The sequence below is a fragment of the Trachurus japonicus genome, chromosome 12 (genome assembly GCF_045865225.1).
Source record: "Trachurus japonicus isolate A0001 chromosome 12, Traja_1.0".
Taxonomy (NCBI): Eukaryota; Metazoa; Chordata; class Actinopteri; order Carangiformes; family Carangidae; genus Trachurus; species Trachurus japonicus.
This window is the reverse complement of record NC_140918.1, coordinates 24,477,242-24,490,835: the sequence shown is the minus strand read 5'-3', so window position 1 is coordinate 24,490,835 and position 13,594 is coordinate 24,477,242. Positions and strand designations below refer to the sequence as shown.

Genomic DNA, 13,594 nt, shown 5'->3' with positions numbered 1-13,594 from the left:
ATATAGACGATGGAGACCAGGACAAAATGATTCATTCTTTTTTTCCCCCTTTATTCTGAATTCATTGTCCGCTCTTAATGGTCTTTCTATTCCTGTAATAATCACTGGTTAAACAGAGCCCCCCCCCCCCAGCTCCCTGCTCTTCATGGAGACCTCAGCCCTCTCAGATCTCTCCTCGGGTCACATTCATATCTCTGCACCAGCCCTCACATAATACTGTCTCTGAGGGATTAGAGGAGAATGAAATACAACATCTGCCCTCCCCAAACTTTCTCCTTCTTGCACCACTCGAGGCTCTGCGGGGGCTCTGCGGGGGCTCTGCGGGAGCGCGGCTCTGCAGGAGCGCGGCGCAGCCTCCGAGTTCACCGAGGAGACCGATGGGACGGCGTCGGCCGGCCGCCGTCCTCCCACACAGACTCCTCAGTATTCAGCCTGAGACACTTTTGCTTGATGAAGAAAGATGAAGCACATAGCTGAGAGTGAACCAAGCCACCTCAATTAAAACTTCAAACAACTATCCCACCCCCACCCCCCCCCGCCCTCCCACGCGCACACGCAGAAGCATGACGACAAAGTTGAAGATTTGAATTACGCCACTTTTATCTTCTCTCATTTTTTATCCGCCTTTTTAACACAGATACAGTAGATACACAGATAGATTTGTATGAGGCACATCTCATCTAAGAGCAGACATCTTTGTATTTCATGTCCCTTCATCTGGTGATCTGGCATCTAGTCACCTCCTCAAGGACACTGAAGCAGGATGGACACCAGCCAAACTTGAACTCTGCTCCTTTTCTCAGCAGGTGGAGAGAGTTGGCAACTTTTTCACTGTAATCTCTGCTTATTTATTTATCTATTTATCTATGATGGGTATTTATTTATTCATGTATCTCACATAAATGAATAAATAACATTTATATCTAAATAATATGTCTCATCCAGTGTCACAAATATCACATTTATTTATGGCATATTTATTTATTGATTCATTTATAACAAAGAAATATTCTTCACAATTGTTTTCACTTCATCTTAAGATGAAGAGACAGAGGCTTCTCTTTCCATTTACATCATAAAGCTTTTGAAAATGAATGGCAATTAAAGTTGGTTAAAGAATGAAAATGTCACAGTGCTCTACATCTAGAGAATCACAGAAATGATTCACAGGCCAGTCCTCATCCTGTACAATGTCAAAATGGCTGATTTGATGATTGTATATTACTGATCTTACCGACAGTACAGTTCTGGCAAGCAGACAAACATCTGAAAGGCGTATCAAAGCGGCTGAAAAATACAAATTGAAACTTCCAGTCTCGACTTTCACAACAAAATGAGTGGGAACAGGAAACAGGTCACGATCAGATGGATGGTTTGTGATTCTACTCCAGATGAGGGGCCAGAGGGGGTCCGGCTCAGGAGCCACTGGATCTCATCTCTGCTTTTGGCATGATGTTGCGTTGTTGGCTCCTTCGAGCCAGGACCCCCAGCATGCACTGGGGCGGTTTGCAGCCGAGTGTGAAGCAGCTGGGATGAGAATCAGAAACGAGGCCATGGTTCTCCACCGGAAAAAGGTGTCTTGGGGGGAGAGTTCCTGCCTCAGGTGGAGGAGTTTAAGTTTCCTTGGGTCTTGTTCACGAGTGAGGGAAGGATGGAGCGTGAGATTGACAGGTGGATCGTGCAGCGGCTGCAGTAATGTGGTCGTTGTATCGGTCTGTCAAGGTAAAGAAGGAGCTGAGCCCAAAGGTGAAGCTCTCAATTTACCACTACGTTCCTTAGCCTCGTAAACCAGCCTCTCGCGGAAATGCATTTCATTTCATTTCTCAGAGAGTCTGGCCTCATCCCCCCTCTAAGCGTTTGGGCTGGGCGGGAGCAGGGCGGGAGTAGTAGCAAAGACGGTTTAATATCTTTGGTAGTAGCGCTGACAGACAACCCCATTCAGCCAATCAGCAAGTTGGTGTAGTGACGGGGCTTTGCACCAGTCGGTCCCTGATTGGCCAACGTGCTGTGTCAATCACAGCGGGCGACGCTGATTGGCTCGGCCTTCTGAGGGTTTCAGTCCAAACGCTTAGAATGGGGATGAGGCCAGACTCTCCCTCAGAATGAAATGAAATGCACTTCCACGAGAGGCTGGTTTACCAGGCTATACGTTCCTACCCTCACCTATGCTAAGGAACTTTGGGTCATGACCTCAGGGTGGAGCGGCGCTCCCTTAGAGAGAGGGTGAGCAGCTCTGTCACCTGGGATGAGCTGAAGAAGATGGATTGATGGATGGGTAATTAAGTTTAAGCAGAAAAACAGTTACCATCTTTGATCTGTGCTTCTCCATTATTTATCAGGCAGCTCTTTCTCCCTTTATTGGTTCACAGTATTTAATCATTCATTCCCTTATTTCCTGCGACTTAAAGCTCCCTGTTTATTAACTACATCGACGTGGGCCTTTTGCCAAAGCGTTTTCTTGCTGAAGCGTCTCCACTGTCTCCAGAAGTTTTCCCCCCAAACAATAATTGCCTGACGGAACAGAGGGAGGTACAGCATGAGCTCCTGAGGCCGGAGCCTCTTTCCCACAAGATATTCTCCACAGTAACTGCCTGTGCTCTGCTGGCTGCTTGCCTAATTAAAGGTCAGTCAGCTAGCTGGGTGCCAAAGCAACATAAACTCATTAAAGGGAAATGCCACTCAATAACACAACTCAGTGGAGGTTTGTGAATGTGTGGTGCAGCGTCCCCTCGCCTGCGACAGTATCACTCTTCAGGCAGAGAATGGTTTGACTCCTCAGTGCCCCTCTGCTTTCAGAGAGGAAGTTTAGTTTGTGTTAAGATGCATCTGTTTACCTGCAGACAACAGTGGTCAGTGACAAGCTCCCCCTCCTGGAGAGAATTCAGTTGAAAAAATGTGACTCGATTCTTTCGTACTCCTGCACAAAAGACTAACTATTCAAATCAGACTGCCTGTTGGAGATCCTGTGGGAATACTTCAGCAAACCATTTCCATTTTGGAGAGAGATTATTGGAGTCCTGGACGATGTTTTCAAAAGGAAAATGTTCTTAAATTTCAAAGTCATGTACCTGTGTGATCTGGATGGACTTGATCTTCCAAAGAGAGACAAATACCTTCTGAGAGTGTTGCTAGTGGGGTGTAAAAAGGCTCTGACCAGAAAGTGGTTTAAAAAAGACAAACCAACAATTAATGAATGGATTGATATCATTTATAATATATATGTTATGGAGAGAATTACATTCAAACTCAAAAACCAAACTGATATTTTTGAAGAGAACTGGTTGAAATGGCTCAGCTACGTGTCGACTGTAAGACCTGATTTCATATAGATCACAAAGATAAGGCTAAACTCTTGATTAAGAAATGTTTTGCTCCATATCCTCAAGAAACATCCTTTTATGTATGATGTGTTTATGCTTGAATCCGCTGTTTCACTTAATGAACAAATCCTCCCCTTGTCATGTTGTGTTTTGTTAAGTTGTGTGTTTTTGTGCCCAGTTGGCACATATGTGTATAAGAAAACCAATAAAAAGTAAAAAAAAAAAGAAAAAATAAGATGCACCTGTTTGTCTAATGTGTGTGTGTGTGTGTGTTTGTGTTTGTTTCCCCAGTGAGCATGACTTGGGCGAGGATGACATCTACGACTGTGTGCCGTGTGAGGACGATGGTGACGACATCTATGAGGACATCATTAAGGTGGAAGTACGACAACCCATGGTGAGATCCGTGCACCGCGAACGCTTTAACAATTATCGATGATGTCATTGTCTAAAAGTCTCATTCCGGGTAAACTTCTGTGACGGACAGCGTGCGATAATATTCTCTTGCATGATTTTTCGTTTCCGCTCCCACATGTTGACCAGATGTCTGTCAGACAGCACAATGTTTCTGTGTCTTTGATAAATCTGACTTCTGACTTGCACTGCTTTACTTTCCTCACGCTGCTGCAGATCAGATACATGCAGGTGAGTGCTGCTGTGTTTGTGACTCACCCCCCCGCCCCTGTCGGCCAACTCCCCTCTGCCACTTCATTTACAACAGACTCATAGCAACCCCAGTGAATAACCTGCCAATTAGCCTAGTGACCCATGCACAGAGAGAGGAGAAGTGTGGGGGGGTCGGCGGCGGCCCATCTGGTCTGCAGGTCTGACTCAGGGACGTCAGTGACTTCAGCTCGGTGACTCCAACACTAACCTGACGTCAGCGAGGACCAGCAGCTGCTACATCGATGAATAAGCATAATCCTGCTGGCCCCGTTCTGATTGGTTGATGAAATGCTGGACTGAAGCCTTGGCTGGACTCTGCAGTGTTATCTCCAGCTTTGTGTTATCAGTCCTGCTTATCAAAAACAAACAAATCAGTTTCATATCATATTCAACAGTGGAGCAGCCACAGTATAGAATATCTGCACAGAAAATAAGCCTCTTGTGTTTTTCCATGGTCTTTAGGGTGACTCACTTATGATATGCATTACAGCATATTGTTCGCTGGGAGAATGAACATGCATAAACACACACACACACATAGATATCAGGCCTCATGAGAAACACTCTGTCTTGTCAAGTTTGGATCTTCTCCTCTGTCCTCCCCCGCTCCCTCACAATGCACAATCTGCTTAACAGCCATGGATTCATCTACATACATTGTACATGCATACATATACATACACATGTAGATGAAGCCAAGAGATCTTAATCTCAACGAGACTGCCTGATTAAGTAAAGATTATATAAAAAGAGAAAAATAATGTGTTTATGCCCGCCAGCCCACTCGTACAAGCGCACACACACACACACACTCCTCCCTCTCTCCACTAAGTCAGTGCTGCTTCACTTTACTGTGGCCGTGACAGCAGCTGCAGCCTGCTAGTTCAAGTCCTTTCTATCTGAAATGAGATAAAAAGCTGTAATTAACGAGCACACGTTCTAACCTTTTGGATGTATGTTTTCTTTCTGTTCCAGCAGATATTGCTCTACACTAATTTCCCAAATGTACAAAAATCATTTAGCAAAGCCGATCAGCCATGTGCTCACAAGCCCCCGGAAACAACCCTGACACCTACAAATGATGTTTCTATGCAACAGAACGGCTACGGCAGCTAAGCTTTATGGGAAACATAATGGAGACTGGATTATGTTTTCTATTAATGTAATGAAGACATATGATGTTTCCATGTTAATTCGGTCTATTCAGTCAGTTGTTCACACTGAAAATGCCATTTTTCAGTTCAATATCCATTTATAGTGGCGAAAGCATAGTTAACCTTTTATATGTTTAAGTTTGGACACTCACAACACTTGGTTGGGGTTTCAGTCATCTCTTGTTAATAAATGGACAACCAGTGATTTTATTTTTAACAAAATATGTTTGCTGTTGCAGTTCTGTTGTATTGAAAGTTGTTATATTGAAATTTCTAGGCGAGAGGGTTGCTGGGAAGTTGTACTGACAGTGAGTCGACCTTAAGACCTGCTAGAGTTGTCTAACCCATCACTGTCATACTTACTGGAAAGTTTGCACTGTATAATACCATACCACTTGTACAGCTTGATGGATTAAAAAAAACCCTCAATCAAAGGTGAAAAGTCTTCTAATAAATTTCCATATAAAATGAATAGAAACCAAAAGGCCACCTACATTTTTTTGAAACACAGCAGCGTGGCTGTATGGTAGATTTATTTGCAGTAAATTGACTCAGATATGAAAAACGTTTGGTGATAGAAAGGAGGGTTTCTGCACTTTGCCACAAGATTAGATGGATGTGACACTTTTATTCCCTTTTTGGATAGATATTTCAGAAATTCTTACAACTTTTAGTGTACATGTTATTAGCATGGTAAATCCTCACTGATGATGAAGACAGTTCTATGGTACAAATGAGGAATTCATACACAGTCATTCAGTCCAGTTGTCCTGATTCATTTGATGTCTCATCACTTTAGAAAATGGGGATGACAGAAGATGACAAGAGAAACTGCTGCTTAGTGGAGATCCAGGAGACGGAAGCAAAGTACTACAAGACTTTAGAGGACATTGAGAAGGTGAGTGCATATGTGCAAGTATACATATTGTATTTATATATTGTATCTATATTTAACAATGCAGTCTTAGAATTTCACTTTGTCACCTTCTTCCTTGGTGTCTTGGGCCTGTGGGCAGTGGCCAGTGTTTTGGAACCAAATCAAAACCAATACATTACTTCTCATATATTACATCTCCTGAAGATTGGATAAGATCATTTTGCATTGTTTTCTCAGCCTCCCTCCCTCCCACTTTCACATCGTCCCTCAGTTACTGCAGCATAACAGGTGAAAAACTGATGTGAGCAGGTTGGGAGGTTGAGGTATTTGGACAGTTTTCCATAATAGGACAAGAGTCTCTGCATGTTTTCCAATAAGGAGCTGTGACATGTTACTAGTGGACTCTGCTGGTGTGGACAAGGAGACCCTGGGCATATTTTACACTGACATTCTTATTGCTACATGGTGGTGCCGGAGTGCTGAGCATTAACTCTGCCCTGACATTTTCACTTTTTTATTCATGTTGCCCTTTCTTAAATACAATATTTCAAAAGAGGGGAGTGGAATGCACTCTTCACACAACTTTATACACTGTTTTCTTTTGTCTTTGCACTTTTTGTCCGATGTTTGCACTGATTACTGTTGTCCTTGCACTGGTTTGGCTTTGCACTGTCTTTGCACAGTCTGCTTTGTTTCTGAACCGTTTTTGTCTTGTCTTTGTCATTTTATTTGCTTATTTTTGCACAGTGTGTCTGGCATTTGCACTGCCTTTGTCCTGTGCTTGTTCTTTGTTTTCCTATTTTGCTTTGTTTTTGCAACATGGGTGCATGATGTCTACTTTACTGTACCTAACCTTGACATGTTTGGAGGACATCAGGGACACTGAATTCACAACCTGCTTATTGCTTGGACAATGTGATTCTAGCTGTATACTTTGCTGTCTACAAATGCTGATAAAGTGAAGGAGCTTTGCAGTAAAACAGCCAATTCTGTGTTTAAAGTATCATAAACATTGATACACACACACCAACTCTCTGCGTGGTAATGAACCATTGTTAAGATCAGTGGTGCCAACACATCAGTTTCCATGTTGACAGATTTCATCCGCGATTTGATGGAGCGCCATAAATCATCTGCTCCACTAATTTCATTAAACTAAATGTGTATCGTGCGTTTCCCACGTCGGACCGACTAAATGAGAATAAATAACCTTCTTATGATCAGAGGACTCGTTAAGCTTAATTGAGTTGGGGTTAATAAAGCCTGTCATCTCTTCATTGCTTCTTAGTTGATCCATTTGTTATTATTATGATGATGGAATGTGACAACCATAAAACAATGTTAGGGAAATAACAGGCAGGTTCTTTCTTCTGTAAGCATCCAGAACAGCTGTACTGTGGGTATTTAGGGAAACACTCAGTGTTATGGCCTGAAATTAAATAACTCTACACACAATGCGAACAGCAATATACAGTAGTGCCTCCATCTTTATCAGTGTAGCCTGGGATTGATGTTCTATGTTGCCTCCGTTAATTTTCAGTTTTGTGTCCTCAGATCAGCTAAAAGGATTTTCTCGATTTTCTCATTACATTTTTGGCAAGAAAAACTATAAAGTCTGAGTTTGTAGATAACTATATGTGCTCTTAAAAGACGCATTTTACCTGATTTATCCTTTGTTTTTCTCCAAGAATTACATGATCCCATTGAAGCAAGTCTTGAGTCCACAGGAGATGGAGGCGATCTTTGTCAACCTGGAGGTGAGCACCCGCTCAAGCGGGGAAAAGGATTTCTATACAGCATGCCTGGATTTGTCACATACCAACTGAATAATTCAATATGTGTATGGATGGCTGAATGAATGACAGGATGTGCTGTATATGTGTAACCATTGGTGTTAACAGTGCTCTATGCAAATTCATGGTTCAGTACGCTGTGGGATGTCGGTGTCACGGCTCAGTGTTTTCAGTGGGTAAAACAGTTTCCTCTTATTGTTTCTGAAACCAACACTTGTACAGTCCTGGTTACTGTACCTTAAAGGATGATAGTAACCGTGGTCTGTATTTATGTATTTATTTATTTTTGTCTAAAAGACAAACACCAACAATGAATTTAAGAATCAATCCCTCCCTGCCACTCAGCTACAGAATCATCCAACAATGATTTAAAACTCATGAGTGAGTCACACTGTGGCTGGAGTTTATTTTCGAGTCAGTCAAACATGAAGTATCCTGCTGCTATGAGATGCTTGACAGAGACACTAAATGTGTGCTAATCCGCACGTGCAAATAGTCCCCAATAGACACATTATCATTTATATCTGGGTAATGTGTGTTAAAAATGATTTCCAGCTGTTTTCTAAAATCTCCTCTATGTCTTTTTATCCCTCCTTACAATATATGTTTATTTAATTTATTATGTATTTATTTTTATTCTTTTTTTAATGGGTTATTTTATTAAAGATGTATTGCTTCAATAGAAATGTGGTTTGAGGGGTCAAAGTTAAGAGCTTTTTCATGTGGACTGTAGAATCATTTACAATGAGAGAAAAGTAAAGTAAGGTCAGTATTCCTCAGGAGATAGCAGGCTGAAGTGGACACACATTGATAGATCACAGAATGTCATCTATTTAGATTCTGAATATGCCAAAACATATTTAGATTATATTATGTGCACACAAAGCTAATATTAAAGGATCATCCTGTACTGAAGATCTTGATAAATACACTTGGTGCTGCATGTCTAATGCACGTAGATCATATGCTGGGAAGTTACATTGCAATATGAATACAGTAGATCTGTCTATGTATAACACTGTTTATAAAGGAAATAATAATCAAGCTAATTGTTCTGTTATTTATTGTCATTTTCACTCAGGATGTAATCAAGGTCCACTTCGCCCTTCTCCGAGCCATCGACCTGAACATGGTCAGTGGAGGAAGTGGGCTGGGGAAGATCTTCCTCGATTTCAAGGAAAGGTTAGTAACCTCAGGTTCACAATACATGATGTGCAATAACATCGGGTTAAAATCCCCTCACAATGGGAGAAAAATGTTTTTTTTCTGCACTTTCAAATTCTGAAGACCTCATCAAGCTGAGTATCCACAGAACTGGAGGGCTGATGGGATTACTGTTCAAAGAATAAGTCAATTAAAACAAAACATGTCATAGGAAAAAGGCTGAGAGAGCATTCCCCATTCAACCAAAACAATCAGAGTGAATCCATTTAAGAAGCTGGTCACACACATATTCCCGCACATTCTTGTCTTTCCTCTTGCACTATATCATTTTTTCATGTTCTTCACTGTGCAGCCTCTATTTTTGAAATGTATTCTACAGTACTGATACCACTTCAGATATTCTCTTTTTATTCATTATGTTTTAATCTCTTAACATGGGTGAAATGAGCATTCGATTTCTAAAATTCTACTGTAGAAACCAGTCTCTTTCACTCTTGTTAAAAAAAAAAAAAATCAAAATTCAATAACATGTCTGCTAGGCTGAGAACGTTTAATTAATTTTAGGAGAAAAAATGACTTGATAAGAGAGATTTCTGTAGCACTTGAATGAGAAACCAGGCAAAAAGCTGCGGTTTATTGCTGAACGGAGTTTAGACTCCATGTTACCCAGCTGCTGCAGCGACGTGTGGATGATTTGCATCCCTGAGGGGAGCAGTGATTTGCCTCCCTGCTGTGCGTGAGTGTGACTGCTTCACAGGTAATGGTAATGATGCTGATGATAGTCTCTGGCCCCAGTCATGATTCCATACACAGCTATGGATATGCCACTCTCCTCAAATGATTCGGCCATTACCGCTAGAGTGAGTCACATACTTCACTGTGTGTGCGTGTGTGTGTGTGTGTGTGTGTGTGTGTGTGTGTGTGTGTGTGTGTGTGTGCACGAACAGTACTTGTTCTTGCATACATAATATATTTGAACCTGATCACACACTTTTTTTCCCCTCGTCGTCCTCCCTCCAGCTTGAAACACACAGTCACTGTATTCCTGTGGATGACGTCAGTTTGCATAGGTAATAGGCTCATGGAGGCCTCTGCCTCCAGCCGAGAGGGCAGAGTAATGCAGAGTGGGTGTGACACAAGAGACTTCCTTCCTACTAATAGAGAGAGGCAGGCACATACCACGTCCCTCTGTCTCACACACGCATGCACACGCTCCTGCTGGATCTCCTTCCTTGTTTTGCTCATCTGACTCTTTCGTCTGATTGAGCAGTGGTTTGAGGTCTGCATCATCTGCACGCAATCCCAACGAGCCAAAGGTCCCTTCAGAGGACTGGGAGGTTCTCCCAGTGATGCTCAGAGGGCAGGAAACGGCACAAACATCATGATGTAGTTTATAAAGTAGAGTCAGAAACTAATGGTTGTAATTTTAGAACTGTTTGTTGAGCGTTCTCTGTAAAAACTGACCATTATATGGTCAATAATAGGTGTGTTTTTGGTAAAATTATTATTGTTGGACATTTTTTAGATCCGTGTCATTTTATCTGTTCGATCATATTTGCACCACTCTTCAAATGAATGCATGTCATTCATTTATGTGTTTGGTGAGTTTGCTCTGAACTAGTATTGTCTTGAAGCACTTGTAAAGCACAGCTACATAGTTCGTTTAAAGCATCCACTCTTTTTTTTAGGACTTTCCACCAAATCTTGGATAATGCTGCAGAGATTTTCTCCCATTCATCTATAATTGCATTGGTGAGATCCACTGTTGCCATGCAGCTCCCAGTCGATGTTTCAGTTCATCTAAAAGGTTTTAGATGGGGTTAAAGGCAGGTCAAGTTGAGTTAAAAAGTTGGAGTGAAGTTTTATTATTGCCCATTCTCCCTTTTTTAAGGGGTGGAGGATGGGGGAGACCTTTTGAGAAATGATATTATACAAATAATGAATGAACATTTCATGCATATAACACTCACATGTTGGAAAATGAAAACACCCCAAACTGCCCCGAGCTTTTTATTTTTGCTGGAGCTATACAGGTGAAAAAGATCCCAGACCACAGCTCCAGTCTACCTACTAGCTTTGTGATGGATTTTAACCTTCTATCTCTGCCAGAAATATCTACAGCAACATTTACCTTCTATTCATAAACAAATTTGCTAATGACACACTGTTCACTGTCGATATTTACCCTCTGCGACATTTTGCAAAATGCGACACAGGGTTATTTTCAGAAACCGTTTCATTAGATTTGCAGATTCTGTACGTCACGGCCTTTGATTCCCGCCATGTGATTGACGTGTATACCTGCTTCATTATGAGCCGCTGTGGTGAGCGGGGAGATTTGGACTTGCACAGCGTCGCTCTCATCGTGCAGCTTGGCAGTTTTCCTGAGGATCTGGCTAGGCATTAATAATTTGGTTATCTATGCTTGTAAGTCCCTGTGACCTTTACAACAATGTGCTTGTATGTGTTTTTTCCCACATCAGTGCAAAAAAAGAAAAGCTTCTCTCTTTTTTTTCAATTCATCATTGAACTGAATGCCATGCTGGAAATGTCACTGGTTTATCTCCACCACTTCTCAGTTCTTAGACAGCCTGGACCGGGCTGAATGGAAAAGCTCACTCAGAGGAAACTCTATGAACTAAATGGGCATCTAAGTACCCTCTTGTTGATATCCTCATTTGCAACATTCCCAAACTCATTTCCGGAGTAATCTGGCTCCCAGATCCCCTAGTAGTGCCTAATCATGGCCTCACTCTGAGTCTCCTTATTGGAGGTCTTTTCTCTGTGCTCTCCTCTGTACTCTGTGTGCTGTGTAGGCTGAGTGGAGGTGAGGGGGTCCCAATGCCATGTGTCACAGAATATTAGCTGGTTCCACAGCCTGTCACTTCTGGTTTGCTGGGAGATTTCCTCCGTCGCCTGACTTGACTCATGGGGCTCGACGAGGGCGGCGGGGGTAAAGGCCCAAGGCGCCGTTAGTCAAAATTGCATTTTCTGTGAAATAACATGCGCGACGGCATCCTCATTATAAAAGAGGCCAGCGCAGCAGGCCAGTAGCAGCACTGAAAAGAATATGAACAGCAAGTTTTTGCTGCACCAGTGAACTCTCCAACCTAAAGGAAAAGTCAGATATCACTGCTTCTCCTTCTGCTTATATTCTCCTTCACCTTCTAAAGACAAGACTTGTTTATGGAGCTAACGGGCTCCTCTGGCATGTTACCGACTAAAAATACTGCTATGATTAATATTTTATTCAACATGGTTTTCCACATAAAAAGTGAAACAAATGGAAAACTGCACCTACATTTACCCCCTCATTTGGAAATTCCAGATTGTGCCCGCCCACCACTGCTGCTTGTTCTAGTTTGTCCAGTGAGGACCAGTAAGTGTCAAGATGTTTAGTGCTGAGGAGTTTGTTGTGTAACTGTAGCCACTGACTAGCAGACGTACCTGTAACCTGATCACTAACGGCACTAGTGGAAAAACGCCATAAGCTGGTTATGCTGTTAGCTTGTAGCCGGCAGCTGCTCACGCAGTGTTAGAGGTTAAACTCTGACTCCTTGTACTGACAACGTTTTAGGTTTATTTTGTGCATCACCTTCATCCACACAGGTTGACAGTATGGTTCCTTATGTTTTATAATGTATGAAACTCATGCTTTGTGAATCTGTTTTTATTAGACTGTCATTGGTTCACTGCAGTTTCAAGGTGGAAATTTGCATTGTAAGTGTACAGCTTGACTTTCATTAGATGGTGTCTTTAACAGTTACAACTTAATTAACCTCATGCTGCTGGTTCAGGATTTTATCTTTTTTCCCTGATCTCTGCAGCTTCTGTCCTCTGTTAAGAAATCACATTAGTCATATCCCCATTGTTACCAGTTAGAGGAAAATCATTGTGTGCTAAAATGCATAGAGAATGAGAAAAATAAAGCAGCATTTTCATTATTAATGCACAACTGTAGAAAATATTAGAGCTTTGGAATTCCTTTGTGATTGTTTGTTTTCCTCTGAATAACTATTGAATTTATCAAGGTTAATTAAGTTGTTTTGGAAAACGGTTTACTCTTTAACATTTGCTATTTAATGAAGATACTGAGTCAGAATTCACAGTTATGGTTGTTTTTATCTTCTTGTTCATGCAACACAGTAAATCAGACTGAATATTCAAGCAGCGACACAAGGAGACAACAGGAAATGATGAGTTGTTGCCTCCCTGCTGCGATGTGTCCAGATAAGGTGTCAAGTAAAGAATGTACCTGTCACTGTGTCACGGACTAATTACGGCTGACTGGGCCGAGAGTGGATGCATGCTGCAGTGTGTTTGTGTGTCATTAGGCCTTTTGTTGCACTGCCTGTCTCAGGGAAGAGGACAAAACCTCTGACTGGTCTTAGATGAAAGGCTGTCATTAAGTATATGAAAATATAGCTTGTTTCCCCATAATATATATATATATATATATATATATATATATATATATATAGCATCAACAAATCTGTAGATGTGTGAGATTAAGTGACCTTGGGTGGAACATTGTGATGCCTGATCAGGATGCAGTGATAATCTTTTATACACTTTCTATTAATTCTAATAATCTTTAACTTTAGAAAAAAACTGCATTAA

The 13,594-nt window shown here is 41.6% G+C and overlaps 1 protein-coding gene across 4 annotated transcripts in view; it reads left to right on the top strand.

Annotated features, from left to right (window-relative positions):
* The window catches only part of vav2 (vav guanine nucleotide exchange factor 2), a 215,923-nt gene that overhangs the window by 175,665 nt on the left and 26,664 nt on the right, over positions 1 to 13,594 (top strand). For all 4 annotated transcript variants that reach the window (XM_085793900.1, XM_085793901.1, XM_085793898.1 and 1 more), the window contains exons 5-8: positions 3,612 to 3,717; positions 5,940 to 6,038; positions 7,706 to 7,774; positions 8,892 to 8,992. In XM_085793900.1, coding sequence (XP_085650026.1) covers positions 3,612 to 3,717; positions 5,940 to 6,038; positions 7,706 to 7,774; positions 8,892 to 8,992 — 375 coding nt within the window. The remainder of the gene's footprint in view (positions 1 to 3,611; positions 3,718 to 5,939; positions 6,039 to 7,705; positions 7,775 to 8,891; positions 8,993 to 13,594) is intronic.